Raw genomic sequence first — 20,509 nt, forward strand, 5'->3', positions numbered from 1 at the left:
TTCATCTCCTCCGCCCCCAGAGTGCACCCCATACCTTGGAAAATACTAGCTTAATGGCTACATCTCATATATGTTCCTCTTGGAGGAAGAAGGATGGCTTAGTGGTTAGAGCACTAGCCTCAGACTTGGGAGACCTGGGTTCCATTCCCTGCTCTGCTACAGAGTTCCTATGTGACCTTGGATAAGTCCCTTAGTCTCTCAGAGCCTCAGTTTCCCCCTCTGTACAATGGGGGTAATGGCACTGCCCTGCCTCCCGGGAACCTTGTGAGGAAATACATTAAAGACTATGAGGTGCTTAGATGCTAGGATAAAAGGAGGCAGTGGAAGAAGGAAAACAACCCATAAAACTGCCGTTATTCTGTAAATGGCTTTTGAGACCAGATGAATTTATGATCTCTCTTGCTAACAGCGCTAGAATAAGCAAGAAAACCTATGATGGAGGTTCTAGCGCTGTAATGAATTTATACTTTCCATCACAGCATACTCTCTGATTTACAACTGAGTAGGAGACCTTGAGATAAAAAAACAAAATGAAAAGAAGACTCGTGTTTTGGTTTCTTTTCTCCACCCCCGTGTGCCCTGTCAGGCCATTAATTCCATCAGAAAACACCGTTCCAGTTTTTTTCCCTCCAAAAACTCTCAGCTGTTACAAGGAGACAGCTGCACCCTCTGGAACTAATTACAGCTGTCTGGGAGATTTAGGCCTTGGTCGTAACAACTTGAATATTGCTGCTAATTTTTAACACATACAGTTGGAAGATGTCATAATAGGCTGATATATGATAGAATCTTAAAAGTGGTACGGCACAGCTGCTACCGGGCATCTGGCGGGATGAATTGTAGAATATTGATTTAAGGAATAATGCTTATTATTTTTAGCCTTTTTTTCCCCCCTCCCTCCAAGGCCATATGATTTCATGGATTGAGGGCGAGCAGGGATGATGGAGTGCGTGTGCTTGCACAGAAAGGCAGGAGCACGCGTTTTGCATGTGTCATTTCACTGTCCCAGCTAGTAGTTTGGTTTCCAGTGGGTTCCTGTTTGGCTGGCTGCGTTGAACCTTTCATTACAGTAGTTGTTGCTGAGTACTGATTGATCTTCTACCAGGCAGCCACTTGGATTTTTAATTCTGGTTGATGCTGTAGTGTTGCAGAGAGACTGTGCCAGTGGCAAACTGTTAGTCCTTGTTCTGTGTTTTATGAGCTGCTGTTGTTTCTGAGATAAAATAACAGAGAGAGTTCGCCATCTCCCTGAGATGGTGGCTGACTCACTTTAGCTGGCTATAACCTGTTGCTTGCTGTTCATCTTGTTATTTGTCCTGGTGGTTTGTTAAATTGCAGTTCTTTTGTGGGATCTCTTAAAGGACATTGGCCAAATGGGATCAGATTGTCAGCCCATGCACTCTTTCCCACCTTTTGGCAGTAGTTAACACCTGGTGCTCCACAGAGAGACAAAAATAACCCAGAACCATTAGTCACTTGGTAAACCATGGAAAGCTAAAAAGTATTTATAACTGAAAATTTCTTCCTGATCCCGGCAACTATCGGCCCTGAAGCATGAAAGTTGATCAGCCTTTCCTTAGGGTCTACGATCATCAAAGCCGTTAGCCCCTTTTTAAAGTCAGAGAATGTATTTAGCTTCCTCATGATCTTAGTAGGGGTTTTGTTTTTTTCTTTCTCTGGAGCAGTGATCAAGGCTCATCCGTGCAGTGAATTTCTTGTGGTTACAGGGGAGCTGTGGACATTTCTAACAATCAGAGGAGTGATGTTCTGGAACAGCCTTCCCAGGGGAGCTGTGGGGGCAAAAATCCTAACAGCTTCTAGACTGAACTTGATGAGTTTATGGAGGGGATGATATGATGACACTGCCTACAATGGCATGTGGCCCATCTGCAACCACAAGTAACAAATATGCCCAGTGGCTGGAGATGGGATACTAGATGGGGAGGGCTCAGAGTTACTACAGAATACTTTCCCAGGTGTCTGGCTGGTGGGTGTTGCCCACATGCTCAGGGTCCATCTGATTGCCATATTTGGGGTCAGGAACGAATTTTCCCCCAGGTCAGATTGGCAGAGACCCTGGGAGGATTTTCACCTACATCTGCAGCATGGAGCACGGTCATTTGCAGGTTTAAAGTAGAGTAAAGGTGGGTTCTCTGCAACTTGAAGTCTTTAAACCATGATTTGAGGCCTTCAGTAACTCAGCCAGAGGTTAGGGGGTCTATTACAGGAGTCTTACAGGAGTAGGTGGGTGAGGTTCTGTGGCCTGCAATGTGGTAGCATCTTGAGCTTGCTCTCCATATTGTTATGTTCCCTTTAAAAGAAGTAAGTGTGATCTGAAAATTCATTAGTCAGGAAGCAGAGCATGCCAGAAAGGCCAAGGGATCTGGCTGATGCTCCAGGACTGGGGAAGCCTGTGCATCGACTGAAGGAGCTATTCCCCCACCCAGCCACGGAGAGTCCTGTATCAAGCTTCTGCTGCTCAACTTCTCCCTGCTGCCAGGTCCTAGCAGATGACAACACTGAGGAGACGGAGGGTGCCGCCTCTAGGTCTAGGACAGGAAGAGAAATTCTCCCCGTTGATTGACAGGCAGAAGGGAGGAGCTTTAGAGGTGGCTGACAAAGGAAGTCCCAGCTGACAGCTCTGTATGAACTGCAGAGTACAGTTTGTGCTCTCAAAGTACCTGGCTGATATCTGGTTATTTGTCTAGCAGCATCCTGTAGCTAGCAGATTCCTTGAACCCAGATTGTTGGTTCCATGGAACTCCCAAGCTCTATGGTTTTGCAAGCAGAATTTGAAGTTTTTAGGATCCTAGATAAATTCTGGCTTTGCCAGGGAAGCCGGTAATTTGTCTAAAGCAAAGCTACTGGTCGCATAGAATTTGCAGTCTCTCCTGGGTGTCTTTTCAGAGCGCCTACGTTCCAGGAACAATCGCTGTTGGCTTCTGCGAGTCTGCGGCATGAGAACTTTGAGCTGCAGTTTCAGCATCCATGCATGTGTGAGACTTGGTTGAATGAGAAGCTCTGCCGGTCTCCATTTGAGGCTTGTAAACCCTGTGAGCCCCAAAATGGTGGACTCTGGGGTGGTCATTCTTTTGCCACGTTACTAGAAGAACGGGTTTGCTCTGCATCCTGCAAGGAGCGAGTAACTCGCCCCCATGATTATTCGTTCTCTCCGAGGAGCTTGCAAATTCTGCAGACCCAGGAATGAGGCACCCCGGTGGATTATAATTACAAATCCAGCACCTTTCTGGAGTAGCACATAAGCACTGTGAGCCCTGAAACAAAGAATTCACAGTGAGTATGAAGTCCAGCAGCTTTTAGACCGCCATCAGTGTAGACTTAGTCTAAACTCTGCATTCCCGACAATGGCTCCGTAACAAAACTAAATCTTCCCCCATCGTGGGATTACCCCAGGGAAAATAAAACAATGGCCGGTTTTCCATTTGGTAACTAATGGCCTGGAATTTATCCTCCAAGATACCATATCCGAGGGCTCTGTGTGGGATTTTTTCCTCCCATTGCAGTGACCATTGACAGCTGATTATCAAGGAGACCAAACTATTGCCAGCTGTCTATCTCTCAGCCTGGAGTGTTTTAAGGCACTCTCTGCCATATCCCATACCGCCAAGGTATAACTGTGCATATACTCTAGACCGAACTGAACCAGATCTGATCATGGTCCATTCATTCATTTTTAAATTCATTCCCCATGAAGGCAGGTGGTGATCTGTGGCTCAGAACTGAACATGATTTCTAGGAGGGGAGCCGTCCAGAGGCCACATGCTAATGATCTGGGAGAGGAGGGGAGGGGCACTTGTTATTTTTCTTGGGGCGCTCAGGATGGTGCTGACTGGCTTCAGAAGACACCTCATTCAGCCCACCTCAGCCAACGTGAGAATTGCCATCACCTGGTCACTTGGAAGAAGAGGGGAGATGGAGAAGAAGAAGAAGAAATGAGAAGGAGCACTGCAAGGGAGCCCCCATCCCCAGGAGAGAAAAAAGGACAAGCTGGGATTTCCAAAAGTGCCTAAGGGAGTTAGGCACTCAGATCCCTTTGGGAGATCTCAGCCAGAAGGCATGTGGGGTGGAGTTTTCGAAAGCCTTTCCGTGACTTAGGAGCGCAAGTCCTGTTGAAAGTTAGTGAGAATTGGGCTCCTAGATCACTGAGTCTCTTTGGAAAATCCCACTCATGTTGTCGGAGCCCAGATTCAGGCCGAGCTTTGGGGGAAGGGAGTAGATTTGGCTGGGGTTTTTTGTTGGGTTTGGAGGATTTTTGCAGAGTTATTTAGACTCTTGATGGAAGAACTTGAAATGTATTCAGACGCAAGCTTTCGGCCACAAAAATGCAGCTTTAATTGTGTGCGGTTGCCTGAATGCTCACACGGTTCTAGTTTTACAGGCCGATCCCTTTGATAGCAAACATTTTAATAGACAGACAACATATGGGAAAGATCATACCACATCAGATGATAGATATTATTTAAACTGGGCAAGCAAAGGGACAGGGAAATTTTCATTCCAAAGGGCTCGCCCAACAGCCAGCCTGACTAGGGGAAGGATGGCTTTGTGGTTAGAGCAATGAACGGAGACCCGGGAGCCCTCTCTGCCACAGGCTTCCTGTGTGACCGTGGCCAAGTCAGTCAATCTCTCTGTTACTCAGCTCCCAATGTGTGTAAAAGGGAAGTTATGATGCTTCCCTTTCACGTGGGGATTTTGCAAAGATAAATCCATTGATGTTTGTGGCATACTACCTAGTCTTTTTTATTTATATTACAGTGGTTCCTAGAGACCCCCTTGAGATCGAGGCCCCATTGTGCCAGATTCTGTGCAGACACAGTGTGTGAAATAGTCCCTGTCCCAAAAAGTTACCATGTAAACTGCCGAGACAAAGGGTGGGAGAGGAAAAGAGGTTCAGACAGGGGAATAAATTGCCCAAGATCATCCAGAAGGTCAAAGTCAGAGGCAGGACTTAGCTCACACATCTCCAGTGTCCTATCCACTAGATCACACTGTCTCCTGGGATGCCATGATGATACAAACCCCGTGCTCCGTGCAGTTAATCCCAGTGCTTATGGAGTAAACTCTTCTAGTCTGATGTTATTTTCTAGCTCTGTTTTGGTGAGCTGATCCACGGGTATTTGCTTCAGCTTCGCTGAGCGAATGGCAAAAACAATGGTCAGCGAAGGGACCGGCGGGGTTAACGGCAGCTGGAAACACACACCGCTCTGGATGGCCAGTACCAAACAACTAAGGCTATTCTAGAAGATGGATACATTTCAGAATCAAAAAAGCAATCAAGCAGCACAGCTTTTAAATCTATAAGCATCTCAGAAAGGAGCCTGCAGGCTACCTGGGCCCATGTAAATTTAGAGGGTTAGTACTGTTCTAATTATTAACAGGAAATTTTCTGCTCCTGCGAAGTAAACACTCTGGGAGTAACACTTCAGCCCCCAGTTGACTTTTACCAGCCTTAAAAAAAGCCTCCTGAATATAATTAAAACAGCAGCTGCGGGATAGCATTTAAAGTGATACAATCCAGGTTTCTGTGCGACAGCAAACGCGGCCCAGTCTGCGGCACTGAGCGTTGAGGAGTGGTGAATATCTTGCCTATTAAAAGCCATTCTCCAGGAGCCTCCCACTGAAGTGTGTGGAGCGAGGGTCCCGGCGGGGCAATGCTCAGCTAAAACCCACTCAGACACCTTCGAGGAGCAGCCTGGCTTGGAGTGAGTGGATGTGAAATTCAACGGGACTACGGGGTGCGGGATGGCCTCCGCCTCTACACAGCTGCCCAGCAACCGAGATAGGACTGTGTGCATTATCATTTTGACCCTGGGATGATGATCACCACAGGAAGTACCGCCTCGGATAGGCAGACTGACAGCTTCTCTCGTGGTCCCTGATTGGTCCAGGCGCCTTATTTAAGCCCAGAAATTCCAGGAAGTATCTGGGCAACAAGGTGGCCTCCCTTGCCAGTCGTAGTGATGGACCTGCCTCTTGGCTCACTCTTGGACTCCTCACCTTGGGTTTTGACCACTCCTGCTCCGACCGCTGAGCCTGACTGCCCAAGCTTCTGTCGTGACGCTGGATGGTGAAATCCTACAAGACAGCTGCTGGGGGATTTGCGGAAAAGGAGGGAATGGTGTGGGCAGCGTCAAAGGATTCTACTTTAGATAAGACCCTAGCATCCAATTTTCCAAGCATCCCACTTAAGCAAAGGCCGTGCTCTGCAATCTGACAGGGTCTAGTTTAGATCTCTCTTCTGCATTGTTTAAAGGGAACCATTTTGGTGTGTAAGGCCTTGTAAACACTTAAGTGGCGGGCGCCTTTAAGGGCTACATCCTTCCCTTGGGTGTGCAGAGATGGGGGACTGAAGGCTCTTTCTGCAGTGAGAGAGGGCATGTCCTGGGGCGTATCCAGGCCCTGAACAGACAGGGAGACGTCACCCCAGGTCGAAGAGTTCACAATCTGCACTGCAATCGGGAGATGTGATTGCAGCACATGTATGTGTGCTGCTGTTACTTGAGTGGTCTTGGATATGTCTACATATGGCAGTGTGGACAAACTTGAAATGAAGAGGTGGCAAGTGAGTGTAAAAAACCCCAGATGGGAGGACGAGGGCACCAACAATAGGGACACTGGGGTGCATGGACTCACCCTGTGCAATATGGCAGATTTGGAGCCAGATTCTCCAGGCCGCTAAGCCACTTTGCACCATGTGAGCAGTGCAGAGCAGCCTCTGGGAGATGGTCAAGGAAGAATTCCCCCCCTTGTGGCAGGGAGCTCTCTGCCACATGGCGTGGTGCAGCTGAGTCCTGTTCCAGCCACCCCACTCCCAGGATAAGCAGAAGGAGGAGAAGTGACATAGGCAGGGCAGTGAAGGAAGGTGGCGTGGGGGAGCTCCATTCCACCTGATCTTCCTCTGGCATAAAGACTTGTGTCAGTGGCTTAAATTAGAGCTGCCCCTGGGCTGCTCTAACATGCACTGGGCTTGAATCGGGGAGTTGCAGCCAGCTCCTTATGCTGCCCCACGCACGGCCACGTGCACACAAATACACATGCTCACTCGTTCTCAAATGGGGCAGAGAATCATGGTCTTTGATTTTGTTTTATTCTTTTTTTTTTTATTTTTATTTTTTATAAGCTAGAAAAATAAACAAGAGACACTGATATTGATCAAGGCTGGTGGCCAGCTGCCGAGAGGTATTATTTGATAGCTACGTGTGGTTAAATTGTTTAAGACTGTAGAAACATTCATTTATTGCCCATCACCATGGCACCTGGACACTGAGAAGGCTTAAGCTGAGACATTCAAGGCTTGATCACAGCACACCCTTTCTTTTCAATTGAGCTAGCTGCTTTCTCAGACTTTTGCTGCAAACTGAGCTTCATGTTTGACTGCCTTAGCGCCAGGGTGAGCACAGCACAGTGAAAGCTCAGTGGGAAACATGCAGCAGCCCTCTTGATTATTTTAGCAGTAGGAACTGACTTTATGGCCGACCAAGACGCAGTGATAGGAACAGGCAGCTGCCCTGCTCAGTAGCAAGGTTTGTATTTTAGTAGTGAAGCAAAGCAGTTTTAAATGAGCACTGACATGCCTTTGACATTTTTTATTGCAGGTTACTTTATGAACTTATCCAGCAAATACTGTCATGCTCTCTGCAAACAGGGAACTCCACTCCGAAACGGCTGTGGTGTTATTCTATCTCTTGTCAGCATGCCCTACATCAATGGGGAGAGAAGGGGGTTAGTATAAACCAAAACCCTAGAGCAAAATGCCATGTGCAGCCTCCAAACGTGTGTTGCTTGACTGGTGAATACTTCTTTCCGCACTTCAAAAAAATCCACTCTTCTGTTGACTGCCAGGGTGGTCAGAAACCAGATGCACTCTTAGCCTCTGGTAAGCTGTGGAGGAAGAGGAGTCACTGGGGTTAAGGGGGAGAGATGCTGAGGGCCTGTTGTCATGGAAACATTTTCATTGAAGAGAATAACTTGGGGGATAGACAGAAAGTTCCTTCTTTTCGTTGCAAACTGGTTTCTAGAGGAGGAAAAGCAATCAGTGTTGTATATCATGACTCCAAGAGCATGTGTCCACTCAGGTCGAGCTACTGTGCTGGAACGAAGAGTAGCCGTGGTGGTGGGATGGGCTACTTACCCAAGAGTGTACTCAGGGTTTTGGACGGGATTATGCTGGAGGCGACGAGTCTGTCCCGCTGCTCACGCTTCTGTTCTTTATCACACTAACTCGGTCAGAGCTAGCACTGGTGTGTCCACCTGAGCTGCAAATCACACCTCCAGCCCCCGTGTCGGCCTACTTTACGGCAGAGGTTCCACAACGCAGGGCCGTTGAGCACTGGCTAGCACTGGGGTTGGTGGCCCCTACTCCTAACTTTTACTAGAAGGAACTAAAAATCCATTGCTACTTTCCTAATGTTACTTTTGCATGTAAGCAACTTCTGCAGTCGCCATATGGATGGTCTGTGACTGTGCATAGGAGTGGAGGAGCGCTGTGTGATCATGAATGGGAAAGGAGGAGGAAGCAGGCTGACTGCAAATAGAAGGGAAGGTAGAAGCCGAGCAGTGATGAACGGTAGAGGAAGTATCTTCAAGACAATCTCTGTATTTAGCTGTAGTCCACACTATGAAAGCTTTTCAGAAGCTTTGCTCTAAGGGACTGTGAATGGGTTCTGGGGCCAGATCATCACTGCCTAGACTGGATCCAAAGCCACTGCTTCCTAATGGTTTTGGGTTGGGCTGGCGCCCATTCCTAGAAGACAAATGTCCACATTGCCAACACGGCTGTGTCAGTGTTGTCGCCAAATATATATTTTGCCTTAAACCTCATTCTAACTGCATTCTGTGGTTTGTTTTATTCAAAGGTGGATCAGAGGGGAGCACTTCAAGTACAAATTTAGCCAACCAGGAGGCAAACATGCTGCCGAAGGGAAATGGTGGATTCGAAAGAGAATCGGGCCGTACTTTCCACCCGTCAATCTCCAGGGGCTGAAGAAGTTTTATGAAGCCAGGGACTGGCCTTACCCAAAGCAGAATTGACAAGAAGAGAGTAATAAACATTGACCAGGAACAATCAGTTTCATTAGAATTTGTAATTCTCACTTCCAGTGTTTTTTAAATGTGTCTTTTTAATACACATTTTATAGTAAAGTTATCAGGCCAGGGTGTCTGTCTGTCTGTGCCTATCATTCTGTCTGTCCAGCCTTCTTTCTAGCTGTCTTCTTGTCTACACATCTTCCTGTCTCATCATCTGACTTGTTTTATCTAGCTGATCTGTTGGAAGCAATCCAACCAATCTGCCTGCTCTAGCGCTAAACCAAATTTTGAACAAATATAGATTCGGAAGGCTATTGGCAGTTTCAGATTTGCAACAGGCATTTGAGAATTGGGACAAAAACGTTGGCTGTATAATGGGTCGTGCAGTTCTGATGAATCTGGAATGTGAGTTTATCTAAAATTCAGGCCGGTTAAAAACACTTCGCCAAAATGATACAATTTTAAATTTGCGAAATATTATCTGAAAACAAAATGCCAGCCCCTTTTTCACGTGTCTCTGCCTTGCAAAACATCAGGGCTGAATTCTGCTCCATCTGTTTAAATCCTGATTTAGACCTGTGTAACAGGACAGAATTTAACCTTAAGACTCTGGGTTTAATGCATGAAACACTAGGTGAAGTTCTCCAGCCTGTGTTGGACAGAAGGCCAGACCAGATGATCATAATGGTCCTTTCTGGCCTTGGAAACTTTGGTTCTTTGAAAGGGCAGGTGTATTTCCAGCTCTCTAGGTGTGACACTCACATACGTTCCTCTCCCCTGCTCACGTATTTAACACCACGGAAACTTCCGGTGGCTTGACAAGGACAGATGGGGTGGGGGGAAATGGAATCGCTCCTCCTCTTTCAGGGAACACCAGTCAGAAAGAGGTTCTTTGCTAATGAAACATCCAGACGTCTATTGGAGCTCCCCAGACAATAGAGGATACATTAGCCGAAACAGGAGTTGGAGGAACAACTCTCCCTGCACCAACAACGGAGGAGGAGAAGCTACTTCCCCTCTCCCTCTGCTCCTCTGTACTTTAACGCCTGCTAGCAGTTACCAGGCAGAACCAATTTTCCCTGGGGCCAAGCGGCCTTCTCAGCTCTGAACACATCACGTGGTTCATAGATGACGACACTGATCCAACATGCTAACGTGCAGGGCCCATGCATGGAGATGTGAGCTGCGTGTGGTGATGTAGCTGCCCTTGCTTCCACCAGAGTTGCTGTGTAGTGACTGCATCGTTGTCCTGCCCTGTGGTTAAATGGCTGGGGATGTCACTATAAGGTGAGGTTCCACAGTGATGCCTTGGAAGATCAATAGTATGATCAATAAACATGAGAAGTCTTTATAATGCTTGTTACAGTTCTGTCTGTGATGTTGGTAGGCTAGACCTGTGAGCACTGCTGTTCCTGGTTTTTGTTAAATTTCAAGATGTCACATTAGCTCCAGTAAGAGGCCTCTAAGCCCCTCTTGGAGGCCTTCGGCTCCCTTGTTTTTTCACTTTAGCCCTTCCCCCTTCCAGCCCTTGCAGCATGAGGAGTGTCATTCTGGCTAAGTCAGGTAGAGTTCATCCCCTACTGAACCTTCTCAGTGCCATTCCCAGCTCCCCAGAATGGTGACGGCAGAGAGATACCAGGCTCAGAGCGCAATACGCCCGCCCCAGAGCAAGAACCAGAGTTCAAGTGTTGGTCTTAAACACCAACGTGTTGATTGACTATTGGAAACTGTCAAAGCTGCTTTATTCTGCATCTACCTGTCCTTATACTACCTGCTCCTATCACGCTGAAGAAGAACCGGTCTCTGTCTTCCTCCCAAAGATTTAATGATCAGGTCTGATTATGTATGTCCGTCTTCACTGAGAGTTGTGAATCCTTCATAAGAGACATTTCCAAGTGACTAGTTTTGTTAAGGCTCAGTATTGTCAGTTATCTAAATTCATTTCCTGAATCAGAGAAGAGAAAAGAATGGGACTGGGAAATACTTAGGTTTTATAATGATGAGGACTCAAGAAAACCGTAAAATAGATTGGATTAGATTAGATTAATCCTCATAAATCCCCCTAGAAAAATGTTTCCCACATCCTCTTTGATTTAGACCTTCCTCTCTCTCAACCCTTAAATATGGTTCTAGCTCAAACTGGTTTACATTACAATGTGGCTTGGTTGGCTGGTGTGGACGAATGACCGAAGACAAAGTAGAACAAGGTCGTGTTGGGGGTGAGTCTCTTCAAAAAAAGAAAACCAACTATTCCAAATTGGCCTTTATAATAATGAATTGCTGGTCATTTAATTAAGCTGCACACAAGACAAGTTAAAAAAAACCCAACCAAATTAAACAAATCACCCAATCAGCAAATAGTTTTGTATTGGGTATTAAAAATGGCAGCAGTTTGCTGAGAAACGTGAAATCGCTAACGAGTATTGCATAGTGGGCAGTCCTTGTGGGCTCAGTTACTCATAGCTCGCAGGTGTGAGTAGGGAGTAAGAAGAAGCAAGACATTGTCACCCACCTCTTTTGCCCTTTGCAATATAGGCCCCGCCCACAAGCAGTTTCCTCACTTCCTGTGCCGGCAGCGATGATATAAAAAACCACCTCAGCACCATGCAGGTTGGGGCCCGATGTCTGTGATTGAGAATTCTTCTCAACTGGCTGAAGTGCAATAGGGCTTGAGTACCAACCGGAGCCATCCATGCATGCAACAGCCTTCTGCCTGCCCACCAATCCAAGTCTGCCAGCGCCTCTTGCAGGATAAGCTCTGCGTGCAGGAAATGGACAGGCTGAAAAAGCAGGAGGAACAAACAATCTAATGCAGTGGTTCTCAACCGGGGGTATGTGTACTCCTTGAGATACACAGAGGTCTTCCAAGGGATACATGGACTCATCTAGATATTAGCCTAGATTTTTCAACAGGCTACATAAAAAGCAGTAGCCAAGTCAAAAAATTATGCAGACATAATGAGACAGCAAGCAATTTTTCAGTAATTGTGTGCTGTGATGCTTTTTTGTGTTTTTATGTCTGCTTTTGTAAGCAAGTTGTTTTTAAGTGAGGTGGAAGTTGGGGATACGCAAGACAAATCAGACTCCTGAAAGGGGTACAAGTGGTCTGGAAAGGTTGAGAACCACTGATCTAATGCACCTTTAAGACTCAAGGCGCAGACGACTCAGTGGACTGGACATGTGCTATAGATCTTCCTACCTCTAGGTCATAGGTTCAACTCAGCCCAAGCCACTAGTGAGGGAAAACCATCGCTACATGGGGCCTGTGTGAAACTAGTTGATGATCTCCGGTCAGTGGGCACTCAACAGCATCCAGATTACAAACGCATGAACTGATTGGAACCCAAGTTGGCAGAGGCCATGGCTGATCAGACCCCAGAGCGTGCTCTGGCCTCTTGAGGAGAGGTCTGTATTAAGGCCCATGGTGGCAGTGATATGGAGAAGGTCAAAGTGCCATTCCATTCCTGTTGGTGCAGCACCTCCTGCTGGCACACAATTGCCTGTAAGTGTCCAGCTGTTGTTGAGAACTAAAAAAATATCAGTGTCCGAACCGGGATAAGAAATGAGCAGGAAAAGCACTAGTATGAATCTCTGGCCCATTTGTCCTGCAGAGTGTGTGGGTATGGGTGAGACACGCACACCAACGAGAGGCAGGAGAAGTCTATTGCCTACAATAATGCTAAGACCTGGATGGCTCAGGTCTTTCCTAGAGAATCACAGATAGATAAACATTTCTATCGTGCACTTTCTCTCCTCTCTTTTGACAACATAGACACAATGAACTCCGTAACGAGCAGATTTCTAGACGGGTTAAGGGAAACACCTTAAGTAATCAGAGGAGGCTTCCCTCTGTTTTGTAAGGAAGGGTTAAGAAAGCTAACACACAACGTGTCGCAGAATGAGATAAAACAGCTGTGCATTTCCTCAGGTGGGACGCACACGCCCCATGGAGGCTTCCAGAGTGCTGAAGTGGCAGTAACAAAGAAGGCGAACTCTGGGTTTCACACAGTCCATTTGCAGCTCGAGGGATGTTTGACGTCACGGCTCGGTGATGTAAAATCGCGAAGGCTTCCGTGCGATTCTCTGCCCCATCCACAGCATTACTCAGCTTCTTGCCTTTCCTTTGCTCCCCGAGCCCGCCCTCCTTTTCAGTGACATGTCTTTTCCTTTCTGAGAAAGTCGCTTCACCTCTTCTGCAAAACCAATTATCCTCTCAAGTGAACTCAGGGTCCTGGAGGAAGGAGCCTCGCAGCTGTGGAGTGTTGTGTTTAGTCCCGTACTCTGTTCCCACTGGCTCGGCAGTGAGGAGAGAGACAGACATACAGACAAGAACTCAAACCACTGCAGAGTCTAGCTGGGAAACGGAAGCATTCCAGACAAATAGTGATCATTCTCCAAACAGCAGTGCACAGGCTATAAAAATACTGCTCTTCCTTTCCCTTTTGCCTATAAATTCGAGGGGGCACTTGCAGAGGGCTCTTTTTTCCTTCCAACCCCCTTTCCTAAGCACTTTGTTTGGGGATTGTCAGAGGAAATAATACAGAATCCCCTCCATGACCATGTGCGGACAGGACAAGTTACACATGGGAGTGGATCTGGGACTGTCCCTAATGGAGAGGGAGAAACAAATGCGGAATGTCTTCCGGAAGTTGTGGCGGGGATGGAAGTCGGAGGGCTGGCTTATGTGCGGGAGGGTTTGCGTGTCTGTGAAAGGAGGTGTGGGAGTACAGTTTACGTGTGAAAGTAGGTTCATCTGAGGAGGTGAGGGTGGTTTGTTTGCATGTCCAGTGCATATGTCCAAGTGGCTGCAGTTGTAGGATTTTTAAAATGCACCCTTGCTTAATCTCCAAACATGCGGGCATCACGTTAAATAAGTGTATTTCCCTGACAGCTGTCAGTCTAAACTGGCTTCCATCCCCAGAGGAAAGACTCCTGGAGAATTAGTGGCACTGGTTAAAGGAGTATTCAGAGACACTTGCCGGAATTATGAATCAACTTAACTGTGTGGGTGCCCCTTCGTTAATAGCTGTTTCTGGTGTTCATATGAGAGGCTTTGTGTTGACATGAATATTTGAAGGATCAAACGGGTGTTTGTTGCACTCCCAGGCAAAGGGTACATGTGTGAGAAGAAGATTGTTCCCTGTTTGTTATGTTCGTGGTTATTCTCCTGCTCAGCCACTTAGGAAGCAGAAAAAGGAACCATGGGATTTAAATGGCCACATTAGCGGATGGTCAAGTGGAAATGTTCGGGAAAGCTAGTAGGCTGAATACAGTTTGTCCAAGCTGTCTGGGGAATTGAATGAACTATAGGTTAAATCCTATCCCCTAGAGATGCATTGCAGTCTAATAACATAAAAACCATGCTACATTAAAAGGACATTAACCAGCTGATTTACAACCCCAGACCCGAGGTAATTCTGAGTTAAGGGTACAATGGTTCTCTCTGAGAGGCCTCAGAACTGAGGATGACCTCACTGAGACCAAAACTCATTCCTGTTGTGCCGGAACGACTGGAGGGTTAGATATGCAGGCTTCTTTGCTAGTGGAAAGTTAGATGAGCTGTGAGATGCGTGGGGCCCAATCTTGCTGCTGCTGAAGCCAGTGAAGCAGGATTAGACCCTACATTATAAGGTAACACTAACCTCACTGCCAGCCCACTGTTTACTTTAGACATTAGGACTGATTTTTAGCGTGGAACTAAGAATCTGCAAGAACAGATCAGTTCAGAAGGGACGTAGAATCCTGTTTACATCCAAACCCCGTCGGTCAGTGGAGGGTTGTCACAAAGCGTGTGAGCTGAATATACAGATCATTTATTATTTATAATATTGGAAGGATCCAAAAGCACTTCCCCAGCGATCTATGTACAGTCCTCGAAAATGCAGTCACTTCTGGGGCCAGGGCCAAACAGTGCTGAGCGCATTGTGCAACAGCGGAGAGAGGGGCTCAGCTTGCGCTAAAGGCTTTGGCACACGCTCATGAGTAAAAGGCCGGGGGGATCTTACCGTCCTTGCAGAACAGTAGAAGAAAATGGAGGCGAGCCAGGAGTGACAGCGCATTAGTCCTTCAGCCAGTCTGAGGAAGACGTCGACCGGTCAGGAAAATATTGGGGGTGGGCCATGTCCGCCACGAGCCTTCCAATGGCCGCATCTATGGTGCCCGGCAGGCAGGACCTTACTTTGCAATGCAGAACATTTTATCCCTTCGGGGCTATTTCTGTCTTCTGCAAGATATTAAATTGTTTGGCTGGCAGCTGGAAAAGTCCAATATGGCGCATGGTTATGTTCCAACCAAGAACTGCAGGGCGCCAAGCAATGTATAGGGACATCTAGCCTGTAAACAAAGTTTATGGCTTAATTGTGGTCTCATAAATACTTGCCATATTTCTAAACCGCTGTTCTTCTGCTTACTCTAGGAACAATAGAAGAACATTTTGTTCCTGTTACCATGGAAAGGTGCTAGGGTGAGCGCTGAGATACTGCATGTCACTCTCATCATCTTACTCTTTAGTTGGCTGCATCCCTGAGAAAACTTAAGACAAGGGCTAGATCCTCAGCTGGTGTAAACGGGCACCACTGCATTGCAGACAATGATGCTCTGCCAGTTTTCTCCAGCAGAGGTTCTGGCCCAATGTGTCTCTCCCTAGAAGAGAAAACAAAAAGCTAACATAAAGGGCAAACACGTTCTCCCCCTTCTGCATGCAGTTGTTCATTTCTTGATTTGCCTGGGAGATACCACAGCTGCTTCTTTGCAAAGCAATACAATCCTCAAGCTTTTTTCAGAAATGTAACTTCACGCAGCGCTCCTGCCATCTATGCAGGGACAGGAGCTGCCTGTACTTATCGCCTTGCCAGATGTTATTCAGAGTGTCATGTTTTTCCTTGCACAAGGCAAGTTTTATGTTGCTAAGGTCAAACGTATATTGCAAGCAGGGCATCTCTCTCCACCAGCTGTCACCTGCCCTTCAGCAGGGCAATTGGGCAGCTTCTGGGGTGTTTGTTTTCCTTTCTAGGAGGAGGTACATCACACACCGCACACACCATGCAACTCCTCCTCGTTACCTGACAGGCTGATGAAGTCTGCTGTGAATACCAAATCAAGAGTTCTTGCACCTCCCAAAAGCTTCTCACTACATTCACTTTAAGCTTAGCTTACGCTGTCCCGGCAAGCCAGCGGTGCTGGGGCGATGACCTGCCAAGTCTAGATGTTGTAGGGCTCAGCCCTGGCACAAATTAAGCACTGCCGCCAAGCTGTCACTCTCACTTCGAGATAAGCATGCCTGCGGAGTGTTCGTTTCCAGGCCTCGCTGTGAGTTTAAAAATGGACTTAACCCCCCACCTCCACTCCACTTTATACCTCCCATCATCTTTGCAGGTTTAATGCAAACAAGATGTCCTCGGGAAAGCATTCTTCATGTAGAACTCTGTCTCTTTGATTGACGGTGAGACATCTAAGCAAGAGTTTCAGCAGCAGATGTGTTAGCGAGTTCTGGGTCGGTGCGTGTGATAGGAGCCTTGCCTACTGGCAGAAAGACTATAGATCTCCTGGAATGTAGTTCTTATACAAGGTCTAAAATGACGGTGCCGCTTTGTTGTGGGTGACTGACATGTCCCACGGGCGTTGCTCTCCTAGACTGGTCGCAGGCAGCCTCTTGGGTTGGCTTCCCCCCCAATCATTTTAATTGATTTCTTTTGGTTTCCAACCTCTGGGTCAGGAATAATGGAACACAGACCGTCATTTACATTCCTGTTTGCTGTGCATCGTACTTCTTAAGCCTTTAAAACACACACACACCATTTTTGTTGCACTTCAGTGTAATGGCGGAAAGATAATATATAGTCAAAGGCAATGGTGAAGGTGGAGTTAAATTAGAAATGTTTCCCCCTGGACCAAATAATAATAATTAATTAATTAATAAAAGAAATAATTATTTGGAAGGCTTACAGGAAATCTGAACCACATTGTGTTATCTGTGACTAGAAGTGTTCTTACAGCCATACGCCAAATATACATTTGTGGTGCACCCAACAGAGTGTGATATAAATCCATTTTAAAGAAAACTCAGGACTTGTCTTCACTTACCTCCGAGATTCGGCGGCAGTCGACCGGAGTTACGCAAGCTACGCAAAAAACCTGCGTAACTCCCGTCGACTTCTCTGCTCCTTTTCTGCGCACCGTCAGTGAAGACATAGCCTCAGTCGGAGGTGCTCTCTGTCCCAATTTTCTTCTTCTTTTCAGGTTTTTGAGACTAGGAAGAAGGCACCCACACAGTGCCAAGCGATAAGGATTAGGTGTCGGACATAAATTATGGCAGCTTTCAGTCTTCTTGGTCAAAAAAGCCATCGGTTAAAAGAGTTGCCCATGATCGCGCTGTTATCTTTTTGTGTTTTGCTGGTTCGTCTAGGGTAGGGGCTCGCAAACAATGATAGGCATACCATCGGTGATACGCAGGCCACCTCCCAATGGTACACGTCTAAGCGGAGTGTCAGCAGCAGCTTAGCCCAAAGTTCTGCTGCCTTGGCAACTGGAGCATCGAGCAGCTTCATTCCCCGTCCAGTCACTTCCTGAACTTCCAGCTTCCGGCCACGTGACTGGAATTGGTGGTGGTACTACAGGTGGTGGCATTTTTTGTTGGTGGTACACAACATGGTAGAGTTTGGGAACCGCTGATCTAGGGATCTTCAGGCTAATCTGGTCTTCCTCCTACAATTTTTCTCGAGATCGAAACAGCTCTATCAAACCTTTTGCTGAGAAGTTAGTGATGGGAAAGGAAGAGTTCTTAGGCCACGTTGACCATCACTGGGATATTTGTGCAGTGTGGGTCTCTGAGCAGTGTTTGGTTCATTCTTGAGTTAAACAACTTGGGTAATGAGGCTTCCATCAGTTCCTTGTGGAAAGGATTCCACAGTCTAATGCATCTCAATTGGGATTTTCAAATGCGAGAAAAGAGGCAAATTTACGGGTCATTCAGCCTTGGAACAGATTAGCAAGGCATGTGGTAGACTCTATCATTTGGGGTCTTAAAATCAAGTTGAGTGTCTTGCCACAATATACACCGTAGCCCAACCAAAAGAGGCTGGATGCAAGGGGACATTGAATGGGATTCTCTGGCTTGTGTTATGCTGATGCTCAGACTAGATGATCATAATGATCCCTGCTGGCCTTAATATCTATGAATAAATTGTCTGTATTAAAGTAATGTTGAACAAGAAAGTGTGTGTTGGAGAGAGTCCAGCGAAGGGCAACAAAAATGACTAGAGGGCTGGAGCACATGACTTATGAGGAGAGACTGAGAGACCTGGGCTTGTTTAGTCTGTAAAAGAGAAGAGTGAGGGGGGATTTGATAGCAGCCTTCAACTACCTGAAGGGGGACTCCAGGGAGGACGGAGCTAGGCTGTTCTCAGTGGTGGCAGATGACTGAACAAGGAGCAATGGTTGCAGTGGGGGAGGTCTAGGTTGGATGTTAGGAAAACTTTTTCCTTAGGAGGGTGGTGAAGCACTGGAATGGGTTACATAGGGAGGGGGTGGAATCTCCATCCTTGGAGGTTTTTAAGGCCCGGCTTAACAAAGCCCTGGCTGGGATGGTTTAGTCGGGATTAGCCCTGCTTTGAGCAGGGGGTGGGACTAGATGACCTCCTGAGGTCCATTCCAACCCTCATCTTCTATGATTCTGTGTGTGTATGGGGGAGAGAGAGTGAGAGGGAGCAGTAAAGCAATGTCAGAACAAGTGACAGCGATTTGGTGATGGGTACAGAGCAGATGCCTAAACCGGGGTTTGTAGGTGCAAATTGGCTCAACTCTTTCCTCCCAAGCCTGGCGCGTCAGCTGCATCCCCAAAGCGACTCTTTTAAAGCAGATTTCTAATCCTTTGAGAATTGGTCTTGGAAGCATGTGCGTACGGCAGTGCAAGTGCCAGACCCCACCCAACCTGTTGCCTTGCCAGTGGCATGGCTGTCCCAGCAGCCTAATCTCTAACGAGCTGGATTGTTGGCCGCTGTCTGTTTTTACAAGTAATGAAGGGTAATCGTCTCACGCGGCACCTCCAAATGCGTTCTGCACATGTTCCCCTTTGGAACGCTGGTGCTGTCCGGGCACACTGCATTCTTTGCTGCTGAAACCCGAGTGCTCCAGCATATTCAATACTCACTCAGAGATGGCCGCCTGCAGAAAACCTTAAACCCTCTTGCTGGGAAGCTTTCCACGTGCTTCCTGCCCGATGACTCTGCTAGACTCTCGGTGGCCGGCAAGGGTTGCGGCGCTCTGGGTGTTTGTCCGTGAAGATGGATGGTATCTGGTTTAGCGTGGGATGATGCTTGAATGTCCTAAGGAGGGTCGTGGCAGGTGATTGAAATATCCAGTGCTCTTTCCCACCCTCGATTGCTTTCTCAGGTTCCCCACAGTCATTTTAGGTAGCAGGGAACTTTTTTTTTATGCAAAGATGAAAGCCTTGGAGGTTGTACGGAGATCCTACGTGTTCTTGCAGGATGATGGAGCAGGTACCTCATGATGTTGATGTGTAACCTCCGCCTTGAGGGAAACCAGCCCCAGGCATCATCTGGTCCAGGTTTAACATCATTCCCTGTTCCTTCCCTGCAACTATAAAAAAAAACGCTTTATCATTTGAACTTAGGGGATGGCAGCTATCCCTTCCCCTGCCAGCCCGGAGCTGAAGAGGATAATCCAATTTTCCTCTGCTGTGAAACTGCTGGCAAAATGCGAAGCGTCTACTCTTCTCCACACTCATATGCACGTATAACCCTGCCCCCTGACTAACCTCGGTGGTTTGGGAGTCAGGAGGGAGTTTTCCCTTGGGGTCAGAATGGTTAAACTCAACCAAAGCTTCTATTCCTGCTCCCTGCAGGCATCTCCCACCAGGCCTTCCACCCGTTTGGTGCAAAGAGCCACTCCCCTGGTTTGGACTGGCTCCCTCTTAAAGGAACTACCGCATCTGGGTTGTCAGTACATGATGCTTGGACTTGGTCACCTGACCAACCTCCTCACCCCAAGGCAGAGCAATACGGTGCAGAAACACACTTGTGTGCTCAAAGATCAGCCTTGATTCCATATGCCCAGCACCACACGGCTCTGGGCTTGATTTGGGCTTCCTAGGTGCTACCGTCTTCTAATAAATTAATGCTGAGGATCAGGTCAAAATTGCAAATTTAGCCTCCCTGACACGTCTCCGACTTTTTCAGTAGGATACAATGTTCTTCATTTTCCCTTTGCTCTCTTAAGCTATTACACGGGTTGCTGTGCGCTGTAAAGAAGCATCCACCTCCCTTTCCGGAGGTGGCCGCATTCCGCTGCGGTGTGATGGGATTTCTGCATGGTATGATTTATAATGCATGTGTGATCCTTCTGGATGAAAGCCACTATATAAACGTACAATCCTGCTGTCATTAATATGGAATACAAATGACCTATGTATGGCCCAGATGAATTTCAGCTCACCCATTCTACA

At 47.2% G+C, this 20,509-nt stretch overlaps 1 protein-coding gene across 2 annotated transcripts in view; it reads left to right on the forward strand.

Annotated features, from left to right (window-relative positions):
• Window positions 1-9,085, forward strand: part of LMF1 (lipase maturation factor 1) — a 315,025-nt gene extending 305,940 nt beyond the window's left edge. For both annotated transcript variants that reach the window (XM_067534103.1, XM_067534102.1), the window contains one exon: window positions 8,877-9,085. In XM_067534103.1, coding sequence (XP_067390204.1) covers window positions 8,877-9,051 — 175 coding nt within the window. In that variant the 3' untranslated portion in view covers window positions 9,052-9,085. The remainder of the gene's footprint in view (window positions 1-8,876) is intronic.
• Window positions 9,086-20,509: the final 11,424 nt, after the last annotated feature.

Source organism: Emydura macquarii, unplaced genomic scaffold (assembly GCF_026122565.2).
Source record: "Emydura macquarii macquarii isolate MOO-44397 ecotype Brisbane River unplaced genomic scaffold, CSIRO-AGI_Emac_v2 contig_3390, whole genome shotgun sequence".
In the NCBI taxonomy this organism is placed as follows: Eukaryota; Metazoa; Chordata; order Testudines; family Chelidae; genus Emydura; species Emydura macquarii.